This window comes from Cebus imitator, unplaced genomic scaffold (assembly GCF_001604975.1).
Source record: "Cebus imitator isolate Cc_AM_T3 unplaced genomic scaffold, Cebus_imitator-1.0 Scaffold316, whole genome shotgun sequence".
Classification (NCBI taxonomy): Eukaryota; Metazoa; Chordata; class Mammalia; order Primates; family Cebidae; genus Cebus; species Cebus imitator.
The window spans coordinates 1,116,965-1,136,475 of NW_016107631.1; the positions used below are offsets into that span (position 1 = coordinate 1,116,965).

The 19,511-nt window shown below is 54.7% G+C and overlaps 1 protein-coding gene across 2 annotated transcripts in view; it reads right to left on the reverse strand.

Moving 5' to 3' along the window:
- LOC108286213 (inner centromere protein) overlaps positions 1-19,511 on the reverse strand; it is a 29,630-nt gene that overhangs the window by 6,944 nt on the left and 3,175 nt on the right. The window contains exons 2-15 of one of the 2 annotated variants that reach the window (XM_017503823.1): positions 18,646-18,796; positions 18,066-18,179; positions 16,362-17,200; positions 9,705-9,756; positions 8,838-8,895; positions 8,604-8,721; positions 7,445-7,496; positions 6,902-7,019; positions 6,679-6,810; positions 6,222-6,233; positions 2,102-2,211; positions 1,904-2,024; positions 1,415-1,537; positions 497-732 (exon numbers count right to left, since the gene is read on the reverse strand). In XM_017503823.1, the coding sequence (XP_017359312.1) occupies positions 497-732; positions 1,415-1,537; positions 1,904-2,024; positions 2,102-2,211; positions 6,222-6,233; positions 6,679-6,810; positions 6,902-7,019; positions 7,445-7,496; positions 8,604-8,721; positions 8,838-8,895; positions 9,705-9,756; positions 16,362-17,200; positions 18,066-18,179; positions 18,646-18,785 (2,225 nt within the window). In that variant the 5' untranslated portion in view covers positions 18,786-18,796. The remainder of the gene's footprint in view (positions 1-496; positions 733-1,414; positions 1,538-1,903; positions 2,025-2,101; positions 2,212-6,221; positions 6,234-6,678; positions 6,811-6,901; positions 7,020-7,444; positions 7,497-8,603; positions 8,722-8,837; positions 8,896-9,704; positions 9,757-16,361; positions 17,201-18,065; positions 18,180-18,645; positions 18,797-19,511) is intronic. The other variant, XM_017503825.2, reaches the window with a different exon arrangement.

Here is a 19,511-nt window from a genome sequence, read left to right on the forward strand (position 1 = left end):
AGATGGAAGATCTCAGGGCTCCTGGGTCCACGGTTCCCAAGGCAGGGGAATGTCTGCAAATATCAGTGGAGGGCAATCTGAGTTATCGTCCTCACCAGGGGAGGTACATTCAGTGGGAACATGCCAAACAACCTGCAATGTACCACAAAGATCTCTCCTGCCCAAAATGGCCATGTGGCCCTGCTGAGAAATACCAGCTCATCCTCTGAGCACCCCACCCCTGACAGTTATAAAAGACACTAAAGAAGTCAGTACACGCAGCTGGAGGCAAAGCCAAGCCAAGCCCTGAGCAAGCCCATGCATCACTCCTTGAATCTCCCATAGTCAATGGACAGTGTGTTCAGGTGGGCCACTAGCTGCAGGCATCTGGGCTTGGTGCCAAGGACAGGGCCTGCAAACCTCCACGTGCAGGTGGGCCTGTGTCCAGGCAGCGGCCAAACCATCTCTCTTCCACACACACATGGAGGGCAGGCAGGCGGGCCAGCAGGCCCCTCACCTCTCGGCCTGGAGCCGCTCCTGTTCCCGCCGCTCCTGTTCCCGCCGCTCCTGCTCACGCCGCTCCTGCTCACGCCGCTCCTGCTCACGCCGCTCCTGCTCACGTCGCTCTCGCTCCCGCCGCTCCTGCTCACGCTGCTCTGCCAGCCGCTTAGCCTCGGCTGCCTTCCGTAGCCGCTCCTGCTCCTCTTCCTTCTTTTTCTGCAGCAGCTCTTGGTGCCGTCGCTCTTCCTCCTCCTGAAATGGAGAGCAAGGCCGGGTGCTGTGGCTGGGCCTGGGCCAGAAAGGGAGAACGGTGGCCCGGCTCGCCCGAAGCCCAGGTGCTCCTCATATCAGCCCCCACCACTTGATGGGGTTGCTGGCTTTATCTGCATAACACACTTAGAACAGTGCCCAGCACACAGGCAAGAATTGACCTTAGTAACTAGTCACACATAACCCCTAATGATGATTTGCCTTCTCTAGAGCCCTCAGACTGACTGGGAAGAGGCAAGCCCTTACTCTCAGACGGAACGGTCAGGGGATGGACCATAACAGCAATCGTCAAGAACACTTAGCAGGCATCAGACACTACTGACACTTCAGAGACATTAACATGCTTAACCCTCACTGCTACTTGAAGATATGGAAGCAGAGAGGTCAAGCAGCCTGCACAAGGTCCCACAGCTAGTAAATGGCAGAGCTGAGACAGGCAGTCTGGCTCCAAGTACGAGCACTTAACCCTCAAACTACTGCTGCTACAGAAGATGAGAGGCAGGTTTTGGTCACCATCCTCCCCCTGGAGGCTTGGAGAAACCTCCTTCTTGGCATGAAGCAACACGAGTGCTCCGTCAATCTGACAAGGCGGGGTGCACCCAGTAGGGCCCCATGGTGCTGAGATAGTGCCCACCTCCTGCATGAGGCCCACCTGCGCTCGCACCTGCTGCAGCCACCTGAGCCTACGGGCCTCCTCCTCCTGCTTCCTGCGCGCCTCCACCTCCTCCATCTTCTTGGCCGCTGCCTTCTTCTTGGCCTTCTCCTCCGCCAGTCTTTCCTCCTTGGCCTGCAAAGCGCACCCACACATGCCCATTGGAGCACCCACATTCAGTCCTGCAGAGTGGGGCCCAGAACTCTGCGTGACAGGCCCCGCCCACCCCTGCACACCTGGCTTGTTCCCACCGCCCAGGGAGAGGACCCCAGAAGCCGGTCCTGCCTGAGTGTCAGACGTGACTCACAAAGGGCTGCCAGGGAAACCCAGAGCCGGGAGCGTCAGCCCCCCACTAGGCTCAGAGTGAACTCCAGGGTCCGCGGAGCAGACAGGAGACGGGCATAGGGGTACAGTGACAAATCTGCGATTTCCTGAGGGATCCAGTCTTGACCTTTGGGCCAAGTCTGAATTGCCTGGGCCGCCCCGCGTCCAGACTCGCACCTTCTCAGTCTTCTCGTCGATCTGAGCAAACTTCTGCTCAATCTGCTTCTTCTTCTCCTCCTGCATCTGCTCTACCCGCTCTCGGGCCTGCAGCACCTTGCGGAGGCGTTCCTCACGCTTCCTGCGGGGCACAGGACAGTCACGAGGAGCCCTGCCAAGGCTGGGGCAGGCCATGGTCCAGGGAGCCAGGCCACTTACAGCTTCACCTCCTCCAGCCGCCGCCGCTTGTCCTCCTCCACCTTCTGCCTGCGCAGCTGCTCAGCCTCCTCCTTCCGCCGAAGGTTCTCCAGGCGCTGCCGCTCCTTCTCCTGGGGTGGGGTGGAGCAAGGCAGATGGGGCATGAGCAAGGAAAACCCCCTTGCCCATGCCTGCAGTTCCCAGCAACCTGCAGCCACGTGGGTGGCAGCATCAGGATGCTTCTTAGGCAGAGGTATCCCCAACGTGCCCCCATCAGCACCCAGGCCAAGGCCCACAGCTGCCATCTTTCCTCCCAGGAGCACTCAACTGCCTTACGAAAGCGCGAGCCACAGGGCCCTCAGCTGAGGCCTGTGCAGCACAAAAGTCATGCTCCAAATAGGATTTATGTGCCAACAACTACATAAACCATGCACTGAAAAAGAGCTTGGAAGGGTGAGGAGCAGAAAGACAGCTCTCAAAGTCACAGTGAATGTTCTAGTAAGGGGTGGTGCAGACGCAAGGCGTAACTTCCTACTATTATGATTATAACATCCATACTAGATACACATATTCTTTGGTTGGTGTATATCAGCTATTTCATAATAGTTGAAAAAAATAAAAGGAAATATTGCCAAATGCTAACAGAGGTTACTATAGTCTAGAGAGATGGATTAGGGATGGTATTAATTTTCGTTTATTTTCCAAACTTCCTGTGACATGGCTATGCTCCTTTTTTGCTTCTTTTCTTGAGACAGAATCTCCGTCACCCAGGCTGGAGTGCAAGGGTGCGGTCTTGCCTCACTGCAACCCCCACCTCCTGGGTTCAAGCAATTTTCATGCCTCAGCCTCCCAAGTAGCTGGAACTGCAGGCACCCACCACCACGCCCAGCTAATTTTTGCATTTTTAGTAGAGGCAGGGTTTCACTATGTTGGCCAGGCTGGTCCTGAACTCCTGACCTCAAGGGAAGGGACTGCCCACCTCGGCCTCCCAAAGTGCTGGGATTACAGGCATAAGCTACCACACCAGGCTGGCTATTTTTTTTTTCTTTTATTGAGATAGAGCTTCCCTCTTATTGCCCAGGCTGGAGTATAATGGCACAATCTCGGCTCATGGGCACCTCCACCTCCTAGGTTCAAGTGATTCTCCTGCCTCAGCCTCCTGAGTAGCTAGGATTACAGGCGTGTGTCACCACGCCCAGCTAATTTTATATTTTTAATAGAGACAAGGTTTCCCCATATTGGTCAGGCTTGTCTAGGAACTCCTGACCTCAGGTGATCTGCCTGCCTCGGCCTCCCAAAGTGCTAGGATTATAGGCGTTAGCCACTGCACCTGGCCAACATTCATTTTTAAAGCAACTTTTTTTTTTTTTTTTTGAGACAGAGTCTTGCTCTGTCAACCAAGCTAGGCTGCAGTGGCACGATCTTAGCTCGCTGTAACCTCCGCCTCCCAGGTTCAGGCAATTCTCTGCCTCAGTCTCCCAAGTAGCTGGGACTACACACCACCAAGCTTGGCTAAATTTTTTGTATTTTCAGTAGAGATGGGTTTTCACCATCTTGGGTAGATTGGTCTTAAACTCCTGACCTTGTGATCTGCCCGCCTTGGCCTCCCAAAGTGCTGGGATTAAAGGCGTGAGCCACCATGCTCAGCCCTAAAGCAACTTTTAAAAAGTGCTCTCTGAAAAGCTGATTGATGCTGGCACACCCTCCTGGGCAGACACAGAAAGACCCGGGGGCACAGCCACAACAAAGCGCAGCCCACAGGGATGGGCAGAGGCTCTAAGCCCTCCCTGGCCAAGGACAAGGACAACTGGTGCTTTCCCCTTGAACAGTCTGGGGCTGGGTGGAGGCTGGGACCCAGACTGAAGCCCCACACCCATCACCCAACCTGGCTCCCAGCAGACTCCCACCTCTGGGCACAGTGTCCAATAGCTGCCCCCTCTTCCTGTAGTGGTTACTATAGATTTCTCCTCGGCTTCTGACCCCAAATGAAGGAGCACTCCCACCTAGAAATCTGGCTCCAAGATAATACTATCCTCCTAAAGATGGAGAGCAGGGGCCCAGTAACAGGTAAGATGGAGTAGACACAGATCACCTCTCTCCCACTGAACACAGCTACAAAACCTGGACAGAAGGCAAGGAGCGGCTGCTGGAGGCCTCTGAAAACTAAAGTTCCTCCAGCCTAACTCAACACAACCTGAAACTCCAAAGGAGTCACTGGGGTGCAGACAGAAAGAACTCCAGGATAAGCCTTCTAGTCCTGACTCAGTAGTGAAAAAGGAGTATCTAACACTAAGAGAAGGCAGAAACCTCATTTCTGACTTTTCTCTTTTCTTCTTTCCCTTGTGCCCTAGCCCACAGGTAGTCCTACGGCAACCAGGGGCAGCAGCAGTTAAAGGAAGCTGCCGAGTCACAACTCAAGGGAGGAGCTGTGATCCCAGAAGTGTGGGCCAAATCCTGTGTGTCGCTCGTCTGTCTGTTCCCCTGCCAGGTGGCCCTGGACAGAGACAGCTGCCGAGTCACAACTCAAGGGAGGAGCTGTGATCCCAGAAGTGGGGGCCAAACCCTGTTTGTGGTTCTTTCTCCGTCCCCCTGGCAGGTGGCCCTGGACACAGTCGCAGAAGCACATAAGGCAGAACAAGGCAACTCAAGCCCCAGCTTCCCGGCTGGAGGATGGAAAAGGGAGCCCCAGAGGAGCAGAAAGTGCTGGAGATCCGGAAAATGACACCACGGGTTACTGATGAGCGCCTAGGCTCAGCTCCAAGCTACAGATGCTAGGATCTGACCCTAATTATCACACCAAAAGCTGAGAACTAAATGAAGAGACCACCTTCCAGGACCCAGGCTCACTGCTGACTGGCACACAGCTGGGAAAAGGCCAAATAGCACTGCCTTCTTCAAAATTGGGACTAACATTGGAACCTAAGTCCACAGAAGGCAGACAAGAACCTGCAGCCTAAACCTACCAGGTCAATTGCTGCTAAATTGCAATAATTCTCCATAGATTTAAACTAGACCCAAAGGCCCATAACATCATGTTCAGAATACAGTCCAAAATTATTCCGTAGGCCCCTGGTCTCCTAGCTATGGACCGTCCCCACCCATCAGATGCCCTGTGCAGGGACCTGGGATCCCCAGAGCAGGAAAGGGCAACTTCCTAGGTTTCTGTGTCACCCCAGAGGAAGGGAGGTGACCAGATCAAGGTCACTAAGACCTGCAGAGTTCTAATCGGTCTGGGTGGAGCATAGGTGTTAAGGTCACTGGAAAGTGTACTGTTGGTCACTCTGTCCAGCAAGAGGGGAACAGGCCTCCATGCAGGAGAAGCCAGTTCAGGGCCCGTGTGGTCAGCTGCTGGGAAGCCCCTCCCACCTGCCGAGGCCCTCAGCTGGAGGCAGCAGCCCTCCTGGCTGTCACAGGTATCCCTATGTGGCTGCAGGGGATCCGTCAGAAGGCTTGCAGAAACTAATGGAATGAGGCGGCTGGGGCCTTGGCCACTGGCACAGGGAGCTGGGATTTCGGGTGAAGCATGTCCCTGCACTCCAAGGGTCCTTGCTCATGGCCAGCCTGACTCAGCTCAGTTCTGAGGTGTCTGAGAAGAGAACAGCTTCTGTGACTTGTTTCTAGATGCTACCACTCACTGTTCTACTGACACCTAGTACAGCAACACCCGGCCTCCCACCTCAGTTCAGACTCACACTGGCCCTCCCCCATCACCGCACTGCCTCAAGGCTACTGCTCAGGTCCGTGAACCAATGAATCTCAGTGGCTCTGGGAACCAGAGACAACCTGTCTGTTCTCTTCAAAGACCCACAGACCCTGAGGGGGCCTGGTGCCTGGTGCTGGGGAAGAGGGCGGGAGGTGGCTGTGGGGAACACATCAAGCTGTAGCCCTGGTGAAAAGCTGCAGGCCACACTCCCATGCTTCCTCCTAGGAGCAGTCAAGGGCAAAGAGGGCAGAGGAGGCTGAGGCCCAGAACTGCTGGGTGCCTCCAACCAGTGCACCTCTCACGGCCCATCCTCTCCCTAAGGCTCTCCCGCTCACAATGTTAGTGCGTCTACGAGTGCTGTCAGCTACGCAGGAAATGGGCTTAAGCAGGTAAGTGCTAGGTGGGGCTAGGTTACCAACAGGGAAAGCCTTTACTTACGACGAAGCTGCACTGTGGAAAGGAGACAAGGGAAAAGCCAAGAGTTAATGCCAGGCCAGGGGCATCCTGCAGGCAGGCCATGCACCCAGCTGTGCCAGCCAGCCTGCATGGGGCCTGCCCCTCTTGCCAGCAGCACCCCCACCAACTCTGTCACCCAACCCTCATCCCAATGGGGTAGGTGTCCACAAGGGCCCTTCACCTTAACCACCCTGATCCCCAGGGCTCACACTGAGCTGGCCGAGCCTCTGGGCTACAGTCGAGAGCCCACAAGGTCCGAACATTGCCCCCAGAGGACAAGGCAGTGGGTGGCCAGAGGCTTCAGCTGGCCCCTAACAGTGCCCAGCCACACTTGCCTCTGCCCAGGCTCATGCTACTCCCAGTATCTTAGGGGACAGACTGGACCTTCAGCCACATTGCCCAGCTCCCACCAAGCCTGACCTGAGCACAGGCCCCTAACCTTGGGGTCCACGCGCAGGGGGGTGTTGCGCTTGATGAAAGACTTCATGACGCTGCGGGGAGCTGAGGTCGGGGTCATGAGCATCTGGTTCCTCTGCACCGTGTGCAGAAAGGTCCGGAGGGGCCGTACCACCTGCAGACGAGGACCAGGGTCAGGAGTGGGCCGGCGGGGCAGGGTACCAACAGGGGTCAGGGCACCAGGGTAGGGCAGTCGCCCGTCTCACCTTGCTGGCCGGGCAGGGTGAGGAGGGGGTCTTGCTCCTGGGGGGCTGCAGCTCCTCATCCTCCAGGTGTTGGTCCTCGTCCAGCTCACTCACCGCCTGCTTGTAGCTGCGCTTCCTCCTGCCAAAGCATGGGTGATGGCATCACAGGGCAGCCCGCCACAGCCTAGCCACACCCCATCAAAGGTAACCCCGGTGAACAACACTGCACCTAGGCCACAGGCCTGTAGACTTTCTGAAAGAGACTAGAGAGCCTAACCGACCCTCTGCTGCCCACTCAGAGAAAGGGAGGTGGCCATTCCAAGGTCACATGGCCAGGAAGCCACACTAAGACAGGGTTAACAATCGGGTCGCCCTATTCCCAGGCTGGTGCTCATCCACAGCACGGAGCTGCCTCTTTGGTTAAGTCAGAGCACCAGACCACACCCCAGCAGAGAGGCTACGAGCCCCTCGGCACACGTCCACCTTCACTGAGCAAGGACACAAGGCCACGTCCTCTGGGGCCCTCAGAACAGAGATGCCACAGGCCCCTTCCCTGATGCAAACCTGGCACTCTGCGGTGGCTCTCTGGGTCCATCTGCTTGGTCCATCTTGGCCTCTGTGAAGACAGCAATTTCAACAAGACTGCAGAAATGATGGAGGCAGCAGGGTGGGAATGGGGGCGTAGGAGGTAGGGGTCCCTGGGCAGCAGCCTTGGCAGTGGGGCAACGTTCCTTTCCTGGCAGCTCCATGGTGGCCAAACACAGACCTATCAGCTTTAACCCTGACTAGCCTTGAGGAATCTACAGATGCCAAAGCCTGGCTACCCCCAGCTCATGAACCCCTGCCCGCGAGTGCCTGGCTCTGTGGTAGGCAGGACAGGATGGTCCTGTCGAGAGAGCAGCCCCAGCCATACCCCACCCACCTCTGACACAAGAACGGTGTGTGGACGCCTTATAGAAGCAGGAGCTCCAAGCCCCTCGCACTACTTCGAAATCCCACCCTCCTGGGCTGTGCAGCTGGTGTGGCCGTGACAGGAGCAGGGAGCAGCTCCTGCTGTGGGGTCCACATGTGGGGTATAGGGTCAGTATGTTTTATCTCACTGCTAGGAGAAAGTGCCCCTTACTCCAAAAGTTTCTCACAGCAGCCCTGGGGGCTGTGGGGCTGGCATGATCGTTGTGACCACATCGCGAAGAAGGGCAGGCCATGTTCAAGATCTCACAGCTACAGTACTCTTCCCACCAGAAAGAAGCACCCTTCTCAGGCAGACGTGAGTGAGACCCTGGCACCCTCCCAAGCCTACTGCTCTCCAGCCCTCTTTAGACAGGGATGGACCTACAAAGGTCAGAATGGAGCTAGCAGCAGAGGGAAAGGAAGAGGCCGGGGGGGTTCCAATCCCCAGCCCACAGCTCTTCCCGCTGCCCCCTGGAGTCGAGCTCAAGGCCTTGGCCTGGCCACTTCGTATCCACACCCCAACACAGGCCCTTCCCCTGCTTCCTGTCCCAACCAGCCACAGCCCCCCGTGCCGCACTCAGTGACAGCTCCAGCCCAATGGTTGGAGGTGAAACCTCAAAGGGGATCTGGGAACCCCCAGGTTTCATTTCTCTTTAGCCCACTGGCCCAGAAAATGAGGCTTCCTTTCCCTGGAGAGAAGGTCAGGCAGAGGCCGCCAAGGCCCGCTGTGGCTCTGGGCACTGCACACGGCAGACAGGGCTGGAAGACTCACCTTGCTGCCCCGCAGAGGGTGTTTCCTGGTTGCTGGCTGCAAGCTTCGGGTTGGGTGTACCATTGGCAATCTTGGTGTCATCGCGGGGCCACGAGTTATTCCCGTTGTTCTCAGGGACCTGCAGAAAGAACGAAGGCTTTAGGAGTCTCAACCTGGAACCCAAGGCCCAGGATGCTGCAGGGCAGAGCGGGAGCCCCAGAGGCGAGTCCTCCCTTCCCCGGGCGGCCGCCTTACCTCTGGCTCAGCTGCCACCACAGGCTCAGCCTCCTCGGGAGGCTCCTTCTGCTCAGGACTGAAAACAGAAGGGGGACTCTGTGGGGACTGCCCAGCCAGTCCAAACCCTCCTGCACAGGGAGTTCCTTCCCTGCTCCAGGGATGGGGGACCCAAGATGTCAACACAAGGTGCCCTGGCCAGGACCATCAACCCACAGCCCCCTGCGGGATGGGAGGATGGCAGCTCCAGGCAATGGATGTCAGATTCAGAATGTGGCTTCATCCCCCCGCCATCCCACCGCGGGGCTGACAGGATGTGATCCCCCTCCTCAGCTCTGCCTCCCCACCTTAGGCCCAGGTGAGCTGTATCTCCTTTGTGGTCTGTTCTCCATTGACCATGGGGCTAACAAGGCCAGCAGGTCCACCCAGTCACCCTGTTCTCCATCCCAAGAACAAACCCTTGCTCTGCAGCAAGGAGGGAGGGGCTAGTTTTCATGATGGCAGGACATGGCCTCCAAGAAAAGGAGTCTGTGTCCTGGCCCAAAGCAGCATTGGGTGTGAACCTGGAGCACCCCCATCCCACCCCACCCAGTTTGAATGTAGCTCTTCCTGGCAGGCAGCTCCACCTTACCCACAACCTCTGGAGCTCATGCCCCAGGGTCAGGTCTGCAGGGCAACCAGCACCGCTGATGGGCACTGCAGGAAGACTGGGCAGCCAACACCCACGTCACTCACTGCCTCGTCTGACAGGGGACAGGGCAGCCCGTGGGCAGTCAGGGCTCAGCAGGGAAGGCTTATCCCCAGGAATTGCTTCCAGCCCTGGCGCTCACCTTGGTTCCCTGCCCAGGGGTGCCCTGCCCACCTGCAAAGCCCCGGAACTGAACTCACCCAACTTTCTGGGGCACCTCAACATTCAGGAGCCTCTCCAGGTAACTGTGACCTGAGGGGGAAAAGAGACGCACAAACAATCTCATCAGAAACCACATAGGTCCCACTCTAAGGGGTCCAGGGAACCAGGTCCAGCAGGGGCCTGGCCACTGCTCCCACCACTAGCCACAGAGACCCTGCTGTGCCCAGGCCCCTTCCCTCAGCACTCATCCCAGTGTCTCCATCGGAGCTGCTGGCTTCATGTCCCCTGCTGCTTCCCAGATGGGATTCCCATGCCCATCTGAGAGCATGGCTGGGCATTTTCACCAGGCTGGGAATATCTGGAGAAGAGGAACAATGTCTGTTGCAGCTCCAGGCCCCCAACTCCCAGCATGGGGCCTAACACAAAGCGGCTTATTCTGTCAACAAATATTCATCAAGTGCCTACAGTGTACTGGGACCTGGGCCAAGCCCCGGGGACCCAATGGTGAGCAAAACAGAACCACTATCTAGTCTTGGTAACAATCATCAAATAGTTCTATCAACAACATTGACACGGGGAATAATGGAACAGAGCAGAGGAATTTTTTTTCTTTTTTATGAGACGGAGTCTCACTCTGTTGCCCAGGCTGGAGTACAGTGGAACGATCTTGGCTCACTGCAACCACCACCTCCCGGGTTCAAGCGATTTCCAGTTAATTTTTGTATTTTTAGTAGAGACGGGGTTTTACCATGTTGGCCAGGCTGGTCTCAAACTCCTGACCTCAAGTGATCCCCCTGCCTCGGCCTCTCAAAGGCCTGGGATTACAGGCGTGAACCACCATGCCTGGCCCAGAACAGAGAATGTTAAAAGCCTATGACAAGGGGACCTGAGCTGGCCTGGAGGATCCGCTGTGGAACGGGAGTTTATAGGCAAAGGAGGAGGACATGCAGGCCAGTGGTCTCTGACCCCTGGACGTCCTTGAGACCCTTGGGGTATCCATGAGGTCATAGCTATTTTCATCTTGATGCTAAAATGTTACTTTCCCCTTTCACTGTGTTGACATTTGGCCTGATGGCACAAAAGCAATGAGGATGAAGCTGCTGAAGCCTCAGCCCCTGTCAAGGCCAGAGCATCAAACACTATCCTCAGACCACACATTCACGGGAAGAACAGATGTCCAGTTTCACTGGACAATGTCCTTGATGAAGACGTAAAAGGTACTAATTTTTTTTTGAGACAAAATCTCACTCTGTCGCTCAGGCTGAATGCAGTTGAGCAATCTCAGCTCACCGCAACCTCTACCTCCTGGGTTCAAGCAATTCTTGGACCTCAGTCTCCCAAGTAGCTGGAATTACAGGCATGTACCACCACAGCCAGCTAATTTTTTGTATTTTTAGCAGAGATGGGGTTTTGCTATGTTGGCCAGGCTGGTCTCAAGCGATCCACCTGGCTCAGCCTCCCAAAGTGCTGGGATTACAGGTGTGGGCCACCGCACCTGCAAAAGTACTAATTTTACTAAATCTAAATTCAAGTACATACTATTCTCCTCTTCTGTGTGCTGAAGTGGGAAGTGTGCAGAGAGCCTGTTGCTGCAAACCCATCTCTCGGTGAAAAGTGCTTGTGTCTTAAGCTGCCAGCTGCATTAGCCACTTTTTCACCTGGAACACTATTATTAATTAAAAGAACAACTGACAGACAACGGTTATTCAAACTTGGGTATCTGGAAGACATTTTCTTACAAGTCAATGAAGTGAATCCATCACAAAAATAAAACATGTGCTGACAGTAATTTAAAAACTGAGCCAAAAACATCCAAAAGTAGAATTCTGAAAAGTGGGTATCTACCACCAGCAGTGTCACAGCACCCTAGTACCTAAGGACTTTTCTGATGAGGTCAGAAACAGATGTGCTTTTTTAGGATATTATATAATGAAGGGTGTCAACATTCCGAAGACGTGCATAACTTAGTGAAACAATATTTTCCAAATGACAAGTGTTATGAGGTTATGAAATCACACACAGCTAAAAGACCCATTCAAAGTGCAGCTGGACATGGTGGCTCATGCCTGCAATCCCAGCACTTTGAGAGGCAGAGGAGGACAGATCATTTGAGGTCAGGAGTTTGAGACCAGCCTGGCCAATATGGTGGAACTCCATCTCCACTAAAAATACAAAAATTAGTCGGGTATTGGTGGGCACCTGTAATCTCAGTTACTCGGGAGGCCGAGGCAGGAGAATCGCTTGAACCGGGAGGCAGAGGTTGCAGTGAGCCGAGATCAAGCCATTACACCCTAGCCTGGGCAACAGAGCAAGACTCCGTCTCAAAAAGAAAAAAAAAAAGTGCACGGTAGATCCATGTGGCATCAACGACGTGGTTTCAGATTCCCTATTACAACAAACCTTTAAGAACTATCACTTCTTGTACTGGTCTTAATAACAAAGAATATGCACAATTATCTGAAAAAGCTATTAAGATACTCCTCCCTTTCCCAACTATACGTCTGTGTGAGACCAGATGTTCTTCAACTACTTTAACCCAAACGGCGCAGTTCAACAGACCAAACTCAGAATGTGGCTTCTTTAAAGCCACCCAATAAAGAGATTTGCAAAGCGCAGAATAATGCCAGTCTCCTCAGTACATGTTTGCTTTGGAAAAGTTATTTTTTCATAAAAAGTCTTACTGTAAACAGGTGTTGGGCTTGGTATTTGCATTTTGTAATGTTAAAATATTAAACAACATTTTAAAATCTTTAAGGTACTAAATATTTATATTAAAATATTAATTCATATTTAAAATACTTTTAAACTCCAGTTTCAATTTCTAATACAATAACTATCAGTAGATACGACCTCATAATCAAAAGCTTTTTTTTTAAACAGGGTCTTGCTCTGTCACCCAGGCTGGAGTGCAGTGACACAATGTCAGCTCATTGAGCCTTGACCTCCTGGGTTCAAGCAATCCTCCCACCTCAGCCTCCTGAGTAGCTGGCACTACAGGCACAAGCCACCATACCTGGCTAATTTTTTCCCTTTTTGTAGAGACAGGGTTTGGCCATGTTATCCTGGCTGTCAAAGTTTTTTGAGGCTGAGACTCAATCATTTTTAAAACAGGAAGCCCAGGACCCTCACCCTCAGCACTCACCCTGGCATCCTCACCATGGCTGCTAGCTTCATGTCCAGGCTTTTTGCTAGCTGGGAGCATGCCTGTTCCCAGTGCCACTGGTCTAGGGAGGAGGAGGGCCAAGGCCACAAGGCAGGAAAAAAGAGGCTCTTTTGGGGAACGGAGAAAAGGTAGCTGAGCTGGCGCATCCTGAGCCACGGGAGTGTGGCCAGCGGTCAGGCTGGGAGGCAGCCGGCAGGAGACTGGAACGAACAGGGTCTCAGAAAAAGAGGGAAGACAACAGGCCAGGCACAGGGAAGGGAAGCCGGGACCCTTCCTGGGTGTAGCAGCCAGGTTTGGGGAGGTGGCGGGAGCAGCTGCGGGGCCAGGCTGACAGTCACGGGTGGTGATCACCCCCATTTGAGAGGTCTATACGCAGAGGATACGTCCCCCTCATCTCATGCCATCTCAGCCCAGCTCACGTGCTCCCTGATGAAGACGCCCACATGACTGCATGGCTATCCCACCAGCACGGGACTTCTCTGGAATGTTAAGTGTCATTTGCATGCCATTCAGGCCTCAGAGCTGGTAGGGAAGTGGCCTAAGTCCTGGCAGAGGGACGGAAGGGCTGTTCTCCAGTGCAGAGGTGGCTGGGAGCCCCAAGGAGGAGCCCTGAGGCAGCAGGCCTGTCCCTTCCTATCCACTCAGAACTGCTGCCCGACGGTCCCCTCTGGCAGGTGTGCGCCAGGCCAGGAGGCAGGGGATTCCTGCCTACACCCAGCCGTTCCATGCCCCAGGGCCCCACACTGGCTTCCAGAGGCCCCCCGTGCCCACCCTGACTGTTGGCTTTTTTTCCTGTCTCACATTCCCATTCCTCTGCTTCAGGTGTTTCTTTCCCCTCCCGAATTTAATTTTTGGGAAATTAAATTTGTTAATTTCCCAATAATTAATGAAATGCACTCAAATCCTTGCGATCAAGGGCTGTTCCTGGGGAAAACCCAAACCAAGACCTCACGTCTGAGCTGCCCAAGATCTACTCCCCCCAGAGCCTGGTGTGGGGAAGAGCCTGGGGAAGCCTCCTCCCTGTCACCACCCCACACCCTGACACTCTTGCAGCTCCATCGATATGGGTCAGTCTTGTCACACCTAAACTGAGAGTCAACCGTTGGTCAGTTTTATCATTTCTTTGGCTTAAATAAGATGCACTGAGCATCCACTATACCCAAGCACAAAGATGAGTTCTCTATTCACATTCAAGACAAGTGTTATCACCACTTCACAGAGACAGAAACTGAGGTGGAGAGAAGGGGTGTGCCCAAGGTCACCCAGGGTCTGTGACTCCAGATCCCAGATCCTGTGTCCTTCTCTCTCTCCTCCTCCCACCTTAAGAAGAGAGATGACGCTGGGCTTGGAGTCAGACAGACCTGGGTCACATGCACCAGTCAAATCAAAAGCCCATTCATGGGCAGGGAAACACTAGATGGAGAGGGAAGAGTGACGGACGGGCATGAGAGCTGCAGATCCGGGTGTCTGCTCCAAAGGTCTCCAGAGAGTCTCTGCAACCCTGCCTGGCCCTCCCTCTACAGGTCCAGGCTCACCTGCCCCCTTGGGCCCCTTCCCAGGATCAGATCCAGGCCTGAGAAAATCTCCAAAACAGATCAGAACCATTTAGGTCCTTCTGAGAATCCAGAAATAGACAGTGTGCCAGACTGCACATCTGTGCACGCCCCAGACCGTGTCTCCCCAAACCCTGGAGCAGGCCCTTCCCCAGGCAGTGTGACTCAGGCCGAGAGAAAGCTGCCAAGGTGAGGTGCCCTCCCCTGCCTGACAGGCCCTGCCCTAGGGCCTTGCACAAAGCCTCTTCTGCAAGCACCTGCCTTTCCGGACAGAATGAAACATACAGTGCTCAAGCCTCAGCTTCCCGATTTACAGACTCCATGGCCTCGTGAAGCCTCAGTTTCCTTCTCTGTAAAGTGAAAAAATCCTAACAAGCTAACAGTGCTGCTGCAAGGACCAAATGAGATAACCTTTCCTTTTATAAATTTTAAAGTGTCAGGCAGATGCTAGCTACTATTTCCTATGTGTAAAGATAAAACCTGGGCTGGGTACAGTGGCTCACGCCTGTAATCCCAGCACCTTGGGAGGCTGAGGCAGGTGATCACTTGAGGTCAGGAGTTCGAAACCAGCCTGGCCAACATGGTGAAAACCCGTCTCTACTAAAAAAACAAAAATTAGCCAGGCATAGCAGCAGGCACTTGTAATCCCTGCTACTCGAGGCTGAGGCAGGAGAATTGCTTGAATCTGAGATGCAGAGGTTGCAGTGAGCCAAGATCATGCCATTGTACTCCAGCCTGGGCAACAGAGCAAGACTCTGTCTCATAAATAAATAAATAAATAAATAAATCCTGGCCTATCCTTGTCACCAATCTGCTGCTTTGCCCATCCTCTGCCTGCATCCTGACGGCAGCCTCCTACCTGGTCTCCCTGCCTCCCTCCCTTCCCCATCGTCAGGCTACTTCTTTTGCTACAGTGGGGTCAAATTCAAGCTCCTGTGTGACACATGAGCCCCAGACACCCATCACTTGCTGCTTTGGGCATCAGGTCCTTGTACAAGCTGTTCCCTCTGCCAGGAATGCATATGCCTGCATTTTTCCCACTCAGCAAAAGCACAGCCATCCTTCAGAACCCTCCCAGCTCAGACCTCACCTCCTCATGCAGCCAGCCTGCCCCTTCTGACACCCGCTCCAGTGGGGGATGGCCCCCTAAGCTGAGATCTGAGAGAGCAGCTAACGTCACCAAGCCGTTCCTATAAGCCAGGAACCCTTCTAAACTCCCTGTATGGGGTAACCAAAGAAAACCTCACAATGGCTGTTTGAAGTGATGCTATTAGCCCCAGTTGACAGGCAAGGAATGGAGGCCCACGAAGTTGCCAGGACCTGCCCAAGGCTGCAGGCTGGGTGAATGGCTGAGTTGGCACTCAGACAAAGGCGGGCTTGCTCCAGAGCTCCAGAGTCAGCTTGGTGACCCCTCCTGCCTCCCATCAGATGCCCAGTCATCCATTCTCCTAGAAGGAGCCTGCTGCCGTGAGAATTCCCTCCTCCAGACCAAACACAATGTCGTCAATGGGTGGTGCACAAATCTGGTGAATTTCAGCAGCCTCTGCAGCACAGGGATGGGAGGAATGAGCTGGGCCTGGGGAAGAGGCCCAGGCTCCGGGCTTACCACGGCCACATGGTGGCCAACCTCCCTGAATCTCAGCTTCCTCACTTGTAAAGCAAGTACGCTGGGTCAGATTTGTACCATCCAATGTGGCAGCCACTAGCTACATGTAATTATTTAATTCTAAATTAATTATATGCAATACAATTTAAAATTTAGTTTATCAATCAGACTAGCCACGTTTTGAGGACACGATAGCCGGATGAGGCCAGCTAAGCAGTCACCGCCCAGGACAGCCCAGATGCGGAACGTCCAACTCACTGCAGAAAGTCCTCTGGACAGCTCCTCACTAGATAGTCCCTCAGAAACCCTCCATCTGAGCCTGACACCAAGGACCACCAGCCACACCCCACCATTGCCAAGCCCCGAGACTCACAGATGATGCGGCCAGAGGGAGCCGGCTCTTCGGCAGTCTTCTTGGCAAGCCTTCTGCTTGCCCTGCAGACGCTTTCCTGTTTGGCCACCGGCCTGCAGACGCTTTCCTGTTTGGCTACCGGAGAGTACTTTTGGGCTGAGACTTGGGGACCTGGGGAGGATGGGGCGATCAGGCTGCGCCGCACCGGCCGAGAGTTGGCGTGGGAGCCCGTGGGTGTGGAGAAATTATCCGGCAGGATGGGAGCCAGCACCCGCTCCTGCCACTGAGAGTCTGGAGAGGCCGGCGAGTCCCGTGGGCCAGGGGAGACCTGTGCAATCCTGAGCTTGGACACAGACCGCCCCGTCCCAACCCCTCGACCCTTGGGGTCCTGGGGTGTAGTCATCAGGGAGCTCATTGTGACGGACTCCAGTATCCTGGCCTTTGACTTCTTGGGTGTTGATTCCTCATCCGATGTCAGGATGCCCTGGGAGGCTGGAGCTGTGGCTGCGGCTGAAGCTAGAGTTGGAGACAGAGCATGAGGCAGAGGCTGGGCAGACATGAGCTGGGTGAGGTGCTGCTCAGCATTCTGGCGCTCGCTGTTGCCAATCTCCACCATGGGCACGAGCTGGCACTGGGTACGGCTATCCTCGGGCTTCTTGGTCAGCATCGTGGGAGACTCAGGGGTGGGCGAAGGTGCAGCCAATGTCAAGGTGGCCGCGGCCGCTGCAGCTGCAGCACGAGTTACACGCCGTAGGACGGAGCCATTCTCCCCCACCAGTGTGGCCAGCTTCTCCACACTGTCCTTGCTGCGGAGACGACGGGAGCTCAGCTGGCTGCTCCGAGACTTTCTGCGGGATAACCTGAGAGGCAGCAGGGCAGAGGCTGACGGACAGAAGGACAGGGTGGCACCCCAGTCTCCCCAAGAGCCACCAGCTTGGATGGAGCATGATGAGAGAATCTGAAGGCAAGAGATCTGGGTTGCAGCCCAGACTCTGCGACCTCTAGCCATGAGGCCGTTCTTGCCTGAGCTTCAGTCTTGTAACTGTAAACTGGGGATCATGCCACAGTCCTCACAGAACTGGCTATGAAGATTATATTCATCCAAACCTCCGCCTGACTTAAGTCACACAGAACCGAGCACCCACTGAAAGCCTTACACATGCTCTCCCTTAATCCAAAGCACACCCCTGAGAGGTAGGGACCACTATCCCCGTCTTAGGCGTGAGGAATGGGGGCTCAGAGAAGCAGAAATTCAATTCAAAGCCATAACGTTCTGCTAAGGGCAGAGCTGAGGTTCACACCCAGGCCTAACCCCTAGACCCAGCCTCTTTCCCTAGCACTCTGCAGCCCCAGTCATTCCTGAGGGGGACCAAAACAAGCATGACAATGTGGGGGCGGGGACAAGCTGGGTGGGCCGCACCCCTGGTCACTCTCGCCTAACAGAAGGTCGGCTTCTCTTTCCCATCCTCCAGGGCCCAGATCAAACACCACCACTCCCAACACACAGCCACAGCGCTGGACTCCAGGGTCTTGGGTCATGCCATAGTTCCCGATGGCATCCCAACCCCTCTCAGCATGGCCCACACAGTACCCGCAGTGGTACCCACCACCCCTCCTACAGGCTGCTACTTCCAAATCAACACCTTCGGAATGGAACTCTTCCCAGATGGCACCAAGCCTCCGCAGAGCCCAGCGCCCAGCCCACGCTCCCCCTGCCCTTCCTACCTTTTCCTGATGGGGTCCCTGTTTTCATCCTGAACATAAGAAATCCATCTCTTCTTCCGTCGGTTCTTCTGAGAAGGTGTTTTGGGCATCAGCTCTGGCTCTTTGCTGAATTCTCTGTTTGGTACAAGAAGGGTATCACTTGAGGGTGCCTGGGAGCCACTGGTCCCATCCCCCACCCAGCCTGGCCCCTGCCCATTTCTGACAGTGACAGGTCAAGCTGGGGTGACCAGCACCAACCGAGCTGTCCAAGGCCATGTGCAAGTCACCTGTGGGCACTCAGGGCTTCCTCCCAGACACAGCAGGGAAGCAAGCTCTCAGGTGCACGCCCAGAGCCCCGCAACCTGAGAGGCCCGGTCACCAACTATGGTGAACAGGCAAGGGACTTTGGCCTCTCCTGCTGCCTCTTCCCACGACACTAGATCAGGCCCCTAGCACACTGCACAGAGTATACAGCAGGCAGCCCTGACAGGCCGTCTGTTTTGCAAGGCAGGCAGGCAAGAGGGCCTGTTATATCCCCAAGACCACGGCAGCCCAGACAGACCCTGGTGTCCCCAGCCCCTGACTGGGCCCCGGCCTTCACCTGGTGAACATGCGCATGGCCTCCTCCTGGATCTCCTCAAGCCACACCAAGTCCTTATTGTCCATGGTGCAGAGAAACTCCATGAGCTTCTGGTCACATAGCTCTAGCAGGTGAATGGGCCCTGGGGCTGTTGTCCCCATGGTGGCTCTGTCTGGTGAAGGCAGTGACAAGAGGCACAAGTTAGGGGCTCAGGGTAGGGGTCTGGGGCTTTCTCCAAGCTGCAATATCCACCCCACCCACAACCACCACGAACACCCAGTGCCCAAACCAGTGCCCCTCTCTGCTCACAGCCACTCCCCAGAGCTGCAGAATTCCAAACACTAATCCCCTAGCCTCGTTTCTATGAAGAAGGGCCCTTCTACTTACACTCTTTAAATACCTCCCTGTCCCCACCCCACACGGCATGACTGATCCCAAAAGTCCATACTTCCCAGCCAATTCTGACATTGACGGTCCTCCTTACAAATAGCCTTTTCTGGGCTTACGATGACAGGGCACTGCCATCTGCCTTCCTGGCCACCCCAGTGCTCCTCGCTCCCTGCCCAAACACAGTCCAGCTGTGGCTCTTTGATAGGCACTCCTCTTACTGCTCACAGTTAAGTGAGGTAGACACAGCCACTGTGCACTACATGCACGCTGACTCCAGACATCAGGTCAAAGAACATCAAACCCAACTGCCTCTTTAAGAGGCCAGTGGACAGAACGGGTTCTGTGTTCTAAAGGAATGAGTGAGAAAGTAGGGATCCAGAGATATGCCCTCAAAGGGGCCTCCCACACCCCTCTCCCTTGAGCTGAAATGCCCTCCAAATGGAGCGTAAATAGAACATGAAGGGAACAGTAAGCAGTGTCTTGCTTTTAAGAAATTT